We start from the raw sequence: 11,125 nt of genomic DNA, 5'->3' as shown, positions 1-11,125 counted from the left end.
GCAGTTGTTCATTTATTGAATGCATCATCCACTGAGGGATTCATGTTCCTGTAAAAGGTAATTTTCAGAAAGAGGTAAAATGTTGACTCTCATACAGATATAAAAATAGACACATTAACAATTTTATTCTACTCATTAACTAAGGAGGGAACCAGGAAGACATCCTTACCAGTTCAAAAGAGAATTCAAAGATTACTCCTGATATTTTTAGATCAAGAATATTGAAATGAATATGCAAATTAAGGCAAAACTGTTTTTTCCAAAGGTGGTGGAGGGAAATTAATTTGGATTTGTCTGTAGGAATTATTTTGCATTGCTATTAGTTGCCTATAATCTACAAAGTGGTAAACTATCTCAAATACTATGAAATACTAGAATCGTCTAACCTGGAGGAATGTCAGAGAAAATGCATAATTCTTTGTTGAAGCACAGTTTTTGCTACATTATCTTTACAGTGAAGCCTTAACTTTTTAGTGTTCTTTACCAGGTCCTGGCTCTTCCTACCTCTCACCCTCTTTCATTGCCTTTGCTTGTTGTTATTGGTTGAATTGTGTCCCCTCAAATTCTTATGTTTAAGTGCTAACCCCCAGTAAATTCAAATTTGGAAATAGGGTCATCGCAGATATAATTAGTTACAAAGAGATCACACTAAAGTAGGATGGGTCCTAATACAATAAAACTGGTGTCCTTATTTTTAAAAAAAGGAAATTTTGGGCACAGGCATACACACAGGGAGAATATCGTGTGAAGATGAAGGCAGAGTTCAGGGTGATGCTTCCCTAAACTGAGGGACATAGAAGATTGCCAGCAAACCACCAGAAGTAGGGGAGAGATGAGAAACAGATTCTCCCCCACAGACCCCAGAAGGAGCCAACCCTGCCAACAAGTTGACCTTGGACTTCTAGCTTCCAGAACTACAAGACAAAAAAAATGTCTGTTTTTTATAGCACCCAGTTTATGATACTTTGTTACAGCAAACCTTGCAAACTAATATATTCCCTTCCTACTCTGTTCTGTGCTTTTTGCAAGTCATCCTTTTTTGAGAAAACCCAGGCTGTTTCCTCTGCACAGAACACTTCTCTTCCTTCTTTCCTATCTATGTTTCTCCCCAGTCACCTGGTCAACATTTACTCATCCTTCAGATCTCTGCTTCATCCTTTCTTCCTCTACAAAGTCTTCTTTGTCCCATCGGCCCCCCACAAATGTAAAGAAGCACTATATCGCCTTTCATACTTACCATAAACAATGAGTCAATTCTGGTTATCTGTGGTACTTATATTCTATAAAGTAGTCACAACCAATGAATTAGTGAATATGAACCATTGTTCCTAGGGGAAATACAGGGTTAGGCTCCTATGAGCCTCTGGTCACATTTTCATCAATCAATACATAATCTTGTTTTATATGTGTTTCTGTTTAAAGACACCTTATTTAATATATATTATTGATTCACTAATATTGAAGTCATGACCAATAGCACTATAACTCATACCTGAATGGAACTTTAAATATTTTCTCCATGAGACACATCACAACCTATCTACATTTAGGAACATATGACAGCACTTCAGCACTACATTTGGGGGCCATTTTAAACAGTGAAGTCACCAGTACAAAACACAAACATGAAAAACAATGTGACACTAAATAGACTGCAAAAAGAACACTTTGCAGTATGCGAGCTGAGGGCAGAGCATTGCTTTGTTTGACCTCACATGGGAACATGCACTCTGGATGACTTAAGATTTTTCCCACTCTTCATATGTTTGTGAACAACCACGAAAGTGCTGTGAATATTAATTTGGGGGTTACAGATAAATTTTAGTGGGTAGGTAAATTCATAAGTATAGACTCTGTGAATAATGAGGATTAACTATACTTGTTCAGTTTTCTGCCTTCCCTATGAGACTGTACCTTGGAGAGAGCAGAGGTAATACCTACCTATGTCTACTTTATCTCCAGTGCTATCCCTGGTCCATGGCAGATGCTCAGTAAATATTTGCTGAAGGAATGGGTGAATGATAGATGCAATAATAAATCTGCATGCTATTGTGCTATGGAATATACAAAGATAAGTTAATTTAGGCTCTGGCTTACTTCTACAAGATAACAAATGTTCATGCATATGCATGTCAATGAGTGTAGAGGTTTCAAAGGTACCTAAGAGTTTGGAAAATTTGTGCCTGAAGATTAAGGAGGGCTAAATAGAATGAAGCTGTTTCTTGAAGTAAGTGGGACAATGATGTGTCAACAAAAAAATCAGTCGATCTAAGAAATAAGTGGAAAATTTTATTTGAGGCAAATTAAAGTTTACAACTTGGGAGCAGCCTCTCAGAAAGCTCCAAGACCTGTTCCACCCATTAGAAGTCACAGTTCCACCCATTAGAAAGCACAGTTATATAAGTGTTTTGAAACAGAGTTCATTAAATGACATATCACTGACAGTTTACACAATCCAGATCTGCAAGTACAAAGTGGTGAGTCATCGTGACTCCTTACAAGATCAAAGAAGGAAGGTTATCTTTTAAGGAGCTGTCTTCTTTGTGCTAGGAGAATGTCAGTCTTTATGGTTAAGGAGGTATTTCTGCTGATAGGAGAGGTTTAGGCAATGCAGATACACAGCACGTGGTAGAGGGAGAAGGGGGGCTAAAGGACAGAGAAATTTTTTTATGTTTAATTTTTCCTTGTCTTGCCATAAAATATGAATATTATTTCACAGAGGGAAGAGGTGACTTTTTAGGGAGAAGACAGCATAAGCAACAAATATGTGGGGAAATACAGGTTGCAAGAAGACTGCAGTTGGCTGGAGCCTAAGTGGAGAGTCCGTCTTGAGAAGCAGTAGAAAACAACATGCCAGAAGGAGGCTGAAGGAAGAATCTGGTAGATAAAACAGTCCCTGGCAAGAGACCTGATTTTTATTCCATCAGATGTGATGAGGCTTTAAGAGTTTTGAGCAGGGCCGTGACAAACTTGTAATATATATTAAATGTATGCATGATAGAAAAAAATAGAATGGACACTTATCCTGACTTATTAGAAACTCTATTAGAAAATTTTGCTCTTTTTAAGAACGTCCTCATAGCACAGAGGTGGCCTTTAAGAAATGCAAAGAGATATGGGAAAGGAATGGCGCAGGGGAGAAGCAGAGAGAAGCCAAAGCAGATCATAGCTTCCTAGGAAGCACAACCATAGATTTAATTTGGTGCCTGTTAGCATCAGAGGTCCATCTCCTTTATAAAGTCTTATGGAACACTGTACTCAAGTTCCAACTTTATAATTATCAGTATGACCTTGGCAATTTTCTTTATCTCTGCAGGACTCAATTTCTGTGTTTCTAAATGAACAGGAATGGATGGTGCAGATTAGTACTGCTCAAGACAGACTTAGCCTCGATCATTAGAAATGAAACCTCTCAGGCCCCACCACCCTAACCTACTGAAACAGAATCTTCATTTGGTGAATCATATGCACACTGGTCTAGAGAAGCTCTTCATTCTCTTCTGAGAACAGATACAGTCAAATCTCGTTATTCACAAATTCTGTATTTGCAAATTCACTGGCTCACTAACATTTATTTGTATTTCCAAAATCAATACTTGCAGCCATTCATGGACATGCATGGAGCAGTGAAAAATTTGAGTCGCCCAACATACATGCCTCCGGTTGAGATCAAACAAAGAAACACTCTGCCTTCTTATTTCAGCTCTCGAACTGTAAAGTGTCCTTTTGCTATTTAGTGCCATGTCGTAGCTTTTTTGTTTGTTGTTTTTGGTTTCTGTTCTTTTTATTAGTGATTTCACTGTTTAAAATGGCTCTCAAGTGTAGTGCTGAAGTGCTGTCTAGTGTTCCTACATGCAAGAAGAATGTGATGTGCTTCATGGAGAAAATACATGTATTAGGTAAGTTTCACTGGGGCATGAGTTATAGTGCTCTTGGCCATGAGTTCAATGTTAATAAATGAACAATGTATATTAAATAAGGTGTCTTTAAAAGAAACATAGATAAAACAACATTACATATTTCTATGTTTGATAAAAATGTGATCAGAGGCTTGTAGGAACATAACCCTTTAATTTCACTATGAGCAATGTTTCAATATTCACTAATTCTGTGCACTGTGATTTTATAGATCATAACTACCATTAGCAACAAGAATCAATTCTACTACTGGGTGAAGATAAAGGCAAAATCTGAATATAGAATAAGAGAAAGGATATTATTCAGAATTGATATGTTCAAACAAACATTGAGAGACAAATAGAAAATAATTCCAAAAAACAACTAAAACTGAGCTCCAATTTTAAATAGTCCATGAAGTCCTGGAAAGCCTCCCTTTCCTCTTAATGCCTGTAAAAAGCCCTGGTATAGAATAGCATTTCTGTGTTGTTTTGTCTCTGTTGGTTTGCTTCTGAGTATAATCTGAAACTGGCTCCGTACACGGAGGGCAAGGAGAGACCAAAGAAAGAGGCAGCTCTTGGTAGGTGGTGCTCCCAGGAGTGGATCTGGTCTACCCACCAGCATCTTAAGAATTTATAGAGAGGCCTTGATGGGGTTCAGTCACATACACCATCCAATGTGGTCTCAACAACACATTGCTCTCTCAGTGCTGTATCCTTGAACCTGGCTCTCACTGTGGGAACAGTGGGCAGAGCACACATTCCAAGGGTGGGGGAGGGGCGAAGAGCCTCCGATCGCCCAGGTCCAGCTCCAGGATTGACCAGTGGTCAAGTCCTCTCCTGACCTCTTCCAACAGTCTTTTTTAAAATTTATTTATTTATTTTTGGCTGCATTGGGTCTTCATTGCTGCACGCAGGCTTTCTCTAGTTGTGGCGATCAGGGGCTACTCTTCGTTGCAGTGAGCGGGCTTCTCATTGAGGTGGCTTCTCTCATTGTGGAGCACGGGTTCTAGGTGCATGGGCTTCAGTAGTTGCGGCATGTGGGCTCAGTAGTTGTGGCTCACGGACTCTAGAGCGCAGTCTTAGTAGTTGTGGCGCACGGGCTTAGTTGCTCCGTGGCATGTGGGATCTTCCCGGACCAGGGATCAAACCCATGTCCCCTGCATTGGCAGGTGGATTCTCAACCACTGCACCACCAGGGAAGCCCCCTCCAACAGTCTTTAAGACAGAAAGAGAGACAAAGTTTCACCTTTGCCCTATAGGCAGACTAATTTTCTCTGAGAAGATGAAAGTCCAAGTGTTTTAGTTCTCACATTTTCTCATTTAGTCTTTCTCTGCCTATTCCCTCATCAAATCCAAACTCCAGCCTAAGCATTCCTCTCTGAAAAGAGTATTAACTTTCATAACTCTCACACTAATGCGCAGCTCAAATCCAAGCTGACTTTCAAGCAAGCAATTCTCCTTCTTTTCCTTCCTCTTTTTCATTCCAAGGTTTCTTTTAGTGTTTACATACGATTTTTGTTTTGTTTTTCACTAAAAGATAAATTCTTACAACACAGTGAAGTCTTTCCTCCTTTTTAGGGTCTCTGCCACTCTTTCCCTGTGCATTTATAGAATCTGGGTAGGTGGCAAAGTGACTTAGAATGACTCCAGGGATCTTGAGGAATTACTTGTGTCACTAATTACTGTCTATGGACTCCGGCTCTGATTGCTCCTCTTCCTTTTGTCTCAGAGAAGCAAGTCTGAATGTTGGGTCAACAACTTTTCTGTGATTAAATATTCATGCACAAACACAAATGCAAACAAGCAAGGCAATAAGAAGTGCCAAAAATAACAGCAGCATCTCTGTCCTTTGGAGCATGTAGAAGCACAAGGAAAGAATGAACACAGACCAGAATTGCAGATCAAACATAATGTGGGCTGAGGTTGCACTCATTGTAATGGGTTTTCTAACAACAGTGGGTTCTCAGAAATGTCTGAAGTCATTATCATCCCACAATATTTATAGAACAAATGAAATAAAGCTCTTTGTCACCTATGATATTAGAGGACAGGTTGCATGTGACATAGGAAACATACACAGAGGGATGCCAGGGTTGGCACCACATGCAGATGAGGTACACTATCCTCTAGTGAGATTGGAGAGACCAATGTCTAATACAATGCTTGCTGTAGCTCTTGGCACATTTTAAGCAGTCAGTAAAAATTTGTTAAATAAATGGATGACCTGCAAAGATGCTGAGTGGACCAAAATCTCCTCCCTCCATGGAGTTAATCTGTAACGAGTCAAGATGTGTACCTGAGAGTATAATCTATAGAGAGGCGGAAGGATCAATGGCAGTGCTAAATAACACCAAGGATGCTATAGAGACTGCCATTAATATTTTTTCTGTTGCAGAAATTAAGTTCAGGAATTATTCTGGAATATTCCTTCATAGTTTGGTAAAAATATCATGTGTTTTGAAGTCAGACACATCTGGCTCTGCCATCTATTAGCTATAAATCATACATAAATCACCTAACCTATATTAGAGTTACTTTTCTGTAAAATAGGGTAACAGCACCTACTTCACTATTTTGTTGAAATAATTAAATAAAGTAATATATGAACTGGCCTAACGTGGTGACAGATAGTAGTTTTTCAAATGCTAGATTCTTTCCTACTTTTCTTATTCAATATCTGCTCTGTGACAGGAACTAAAGTAGAATACAGTGGTAAATAAAATTCACACAAATCCTTCCCTTGCAGAACTTGTAGTCGAGTGGGACAGCATCGACTAAATAATTACGATAGAAACTCTTGAAAATACTATGGAAGAATAATACAGGAGGAATAGATTTTCAAGTGAGGTGACTTAAACTAGTGTTGGGGAGGAAGGTGAGGTCAGAAGAGGCTTCTCTGAAGCAGCGATCTCAGGCTTGCAATACACAAATCTAATAGTTTTTTAGCAAGGGTAGGGGAGGAAGATGGAGACTCTCTCAGGGTCTACTACATTTTGTAAAAGCCCAGAGTTTATGGGGCTTAGAGTTTTAAAAATCTTTAAAAATCTTGAATCAAGAGAATATAAATAACACCAGATATTTCTCACAGCTTTATAGTTCTCCTTTCCAAGGTCCGAGTACTAGAGATCACTCCTCTTATTGAGTGACGGGGGTGAGGAGGCACAAAGAGCTCAACCCACAACCATGTTCCTTGGGTAGGACCTAATCATGCTTTCTGGGAGAGATATGATCCGATTCCTCTTTTATAGCTGAGATTCTTGACAGTGATTTCATTCAACTATCAGGATTTTTTTCTCACTTGGGACACTGAGAGAAGAGCTTCTTTTATTACAGAGTAGAAGGAGCTCACACACAGAATATACTTTTATTATTTTTCAGAAAATGCATTCTTTTGATCCTTTCCCTTTTGCAGCTGACAGAAATTACCTTTTTGAATGGAGCCACTCAGGCTTTGTGGGTTCCTACTCCAGGATCACTAAGAGACATTCTCAAGCCCATTTTTTCAATACTGTCACTTGACAAATGGCCATAAGTCTTGGCTTATGATGTAGGATTTTTCAAGTTTCCTGACAATGCTGTCTGTTCTATCATGTGATTAGGTTCTAAAACCCCTGGAGTTGCTAGAAAACTTGTAAAGGCAATTTTTTTAATTGGAGAAAAAGCAGTTACAAAATTATTTTAATCTCACAATATCATAGTCAGTTTATCTTGATGGAAGGCCAATAATAGATGGTTGCTTTTCTAAGCTGTGAGTCAATTTTTTATTACAAGCTAAAGAGAATAAATTGGGTGCAGAACTGACAAAAACAAACCTAGTTATCACGACATGAATCCTGGGCAACTAGAAGGAACAGACCATTATCAACAAGTTTCTCAACCAACATCAAAATTTGTATTTTGAATAATTAAACATGAAATTGAAAAAAGATGACAAAGGAAACACAGAATAAAAACTGCAACTACAAAGGTGAATTACATATGAGACAAAATAGTCAACGAAGTAGCCTACCACACAAAGAAAACACCTATGCAAAAAGTTATTTTCCTACAGACAGTCAGTGGTCTGTGGAGCTGTGGGTTCTTGCAATGCAAATTGTGTTCTATAATTATAAGTGTCTGTTATATTTATGAGTTCACATGGGAAAGATTACATGGGAAAGAAAATATCATTTCTTTCCTTTCAGAATAAGATGCCTAAGGCTTCCATTTCCCATGGTCTTGCTAATTGGAGTCTGATACTCAGGTCTGCTAACCACATCTTCCTGATCCATGGTTGGTCCAGGAAAGGCACTGCCAGTTTTGGTTTCTGTGACTTTTAAAATGCTTCTGCGACCTGCCACAATCCTCCTCACTGGCACATTAGTTTTCCTTGTTGCATTAATGTCTTTGACAGTTACAGTCCAGTCTTCTAAGAGTCCCCCATAATAACTTTTTTTTCTTAATTTATTAATTAATTTTTTTTTTGGCTGTGTTGGGTCTTCGTTTCTGTGCAAGGGCTTTCTCTAGTTGCGGTGAGCGGGGGCTACTCTTCATCGCGGTGCACGGGCCTCTCACTGTCGCGGCCTCTTTTGCTGCGGAGCACAGGCTCCAGTCGCGCAGGCTCAGTAGTTGTGGCTCACGGGCTCAGTTGCTCCGTGGCATGTGGGATCTTCCCAGACCAGGGCTCGAACCCGTGTCCCCTGCATTGGCAGGCAAATTCTCAACCACTGCGCCACCAGGGAAGCCCCAATACATTCTTAATGTTGTTTTTTTCTTGATGATTACCTTTAAAAAGTTAATATAAGTCTATCCTGGATCCTATGTATGAATATCTTAGAACTAAGTATTGATATTTCATTTTTATACCTTTATCTGTGTTCTGTCTGTGACTGTGTTGGGACTTTAACTGTTATGAGCTAATGAGAAAAGGACAGAGATAGACCTAAGACAAAAAATGCTTTGGGGGCCAAGTAAAGGCCAAATACCATCATGGTACTTATACTAATGAAGAGTTCATAGTAATTTGAATAGAAAATGAGGCAAGAAAATTGAAGTGCCATGTGGTATACAGCAGTATAGATGTCTTGAATTTCAAAGAACCAGTCCTGTAAGAGTAGTCAATGCCATATTCATGTTGTAGGCAATAGAGTTTCAGCAAAAAGGCTATGTATTGTATTAAGCTTGTTAATTTGAAGTTTTTATATTTAATTTGTAAATTTGATTTTTAAATAATTTATTAGGAATATATATGTGTGTACTTATATGAAGTTTACTCAGGTTTATACATTAAATAACATTACAATAAAAGTAATTTAACTCAGCACTGGGATCAGAAAATTTAGTTCTTTACAAATTGTCAATATTTTATTCAAGTTTGAGAAACCTGTTTCACATCAGACCTGACATCCACCGCTGGAATTATCCCATAGACATGTCACTTGTAACTATTTGTTTTACTGTTGGGAGCTCTGATGATTAGAAAGTTCAAGTTTCTTTGTTTGCTGAAATTACATTTCCTATAAGTTCCAACCATTGGTAATAGTTATACTTAGGAACAAATCAAGTTGGCTCTCTTTTTGTTGGAACTGTAAGTAATAGGAGAATAACTATCATGCTTTTCCCTAGTGTTGCTTCCACAAATATTTTTGAAAATTTACTTGGGACAAAACATTGTGCATTAGCCATTGTTTTTGGATTTCTAGGTTAAACAGCTACACTCCTTTCAATCTTTCCTTGAAAGCTTTTTCTTCTCCCCTAATTATAGTAATTTATATATACTCTAGCAATGTCCCTTTTACAATGTGGCACCTAAAAATAAACACATAGAAAACAGAGACTTTTATTCAATATCACCAATAATAATGAATAGGAATTATTAAACTCAACAATGTATTAGGCACCAAGGGGGCACACTATCCTTGCCAAGAGTTTTGGATCTAGTTGGAAATGCAGATTACAATTTTACATACTATTAAATATAAAAATAAACATTGTAGGAGTTTAGAGGTCAGAAATCTGAGTCCTAGAGTTGTTACTGGATGTTTCTAGGTTCTAACAAGGGTTAGGCCTTCAAAGGTACATTGGGTCTGAATACACCCTGTGTAAACAAGCACCCATGTACTTTGATTAAAGTAGCCTATATATTTGTAGCACGAAACTGGAACCCAGGTTTCCTTGTTCTCTGTGCAGTCCTTCCTCCACTCTTTATAACGGAAAGAGGAAATCTTTGCTTGAGATAGAAAATACATGATTAAATCTACACGTTTTGGAAGGGACCTTGAAATTTAAACTTGGTAAAACTCTTAATTCCTGTGATTGTTCCCTGGTTAACCAACCTGTAGCCAGTGAAAGTTGTGACAATTTTTTTTGAACTTCATTTCCTTTTGGACTGATTTTAGAAATAGCTCAGGCTCAAAAGACAGTTTATTTTCTTTAAAAAAACAACAAACAACAAAAAACAAACAAGAAACAAACCACCGCTAACACAGGAAGAACACAGGAAGTCTGGAATGTAACCAAATAGGCTGCGTTTCCGGAATTCTATTTACACTCAAGCAAGATGGTGGGCTCCCTTTGCACATGCGCAGAAGAACGCTCGGAGGGGCGGGGAGTTCCGCCGCGTGGGGTCGCACTCCCGGCAGGGATTGGCGGAGCAAGGGCTGAGAGGCGGAACCGGAAGAGCCTGTGTTGTGCGGCGTTGTAAGTTCAGTGTCGGAGTCTTCCCAGCTCCCCGTTTTCAGCGTTAGGTGTTGCTCTTGCCCCGGGGTGCCATGGGGGAAGCGGAGAAGTTTCACTACATCTACAGTTGTGACCTGGACATCAACGTGCAGCTTAAAATGTAAGAGAATCTGGGGACCGGGACTGGGATTGCAGAGCTTCAGGGGCGGGGATGCAGGGGCCTATGGGTTGGTGAGAGAAGATGCTTATTAGCTTGATGGTCGGCCTGCGGACGGCCCGGAAGGCTGAAGCCAGGGAAACGGAGGTGAACGGGAGTTTGGAGAGGGGCCGTGTGCGAGGACTGAGGACGTGGTCTCAGTGAGAAGGACAGCGGTAGGAATAAGTTCGTTAGTCCCACAGGGTTTATTTTGAAGAAAGCGTTTTGCTGTTCACTGCAACCTTTTGTGGGATTATTACCGTCTCATCTTACAGATAAAGAAATCAAGTCTTGGTTAAATCGTCGTCCTGCCGTTAATAATGGGAAGATCTTACTTTAAAACGGGGCTGGAAGGTGGAATGGAGACTGAAGA

At 39.2% G+C, this 11,125-nt stretch overlaps 1 protein-coding gene across 8 annotated transcripts in view; it reads left to right on the top strand.

Moving 5' to 3' along the window:
* Window positions 1-10,542: 10,542 nt before the first annotated feature.
* Window positions 10,543-11,125, top strand: part of PIK3C3 (phosphatidylinositol 3-kinase catalytic subunit type 3) — a 161,681-nt gene continuing 161,098 nt past the window's right edge. For 3 of the 8 annotated variants that reach the window (XR_014251495.1, XM_082416004.1, XM_082416006.1), the window contains exon 1: window positions 10,545-10,716. Coding sequence is in view for 7 of the 8 variants with exons in the window: in XM_082416004.1 (XP_082272130.1) it covers window positions 10,649-10,716 (68 nt within the window). In the remaining variant the exon portion in view is untranslated. Of the gene's footprint in view, window positions 10,717-11,125 lie in introns of all 8 variants that reach the window. The other 5 variants (XM_082416003.1, XM_082416001.1, XM_082416002.1 and 2 more) reach the window with 3 other exon arrangements.

Source organism: Balaenoptera physalus, assembly GCF_965194825.1.
Source record: "Balaenoptera physalus genome assembly, chromosome: 12".
Taxonomy (NCBI): Eukaryota; Metazoa; Chordata; class Mammalia; order Artiodactyla; family Balaenopteridae; genus Balaenoptera; species Balaenoptera physalus.
This window is presented reverse-complemented; position numbering and strand designations above follow the sequence as displayed.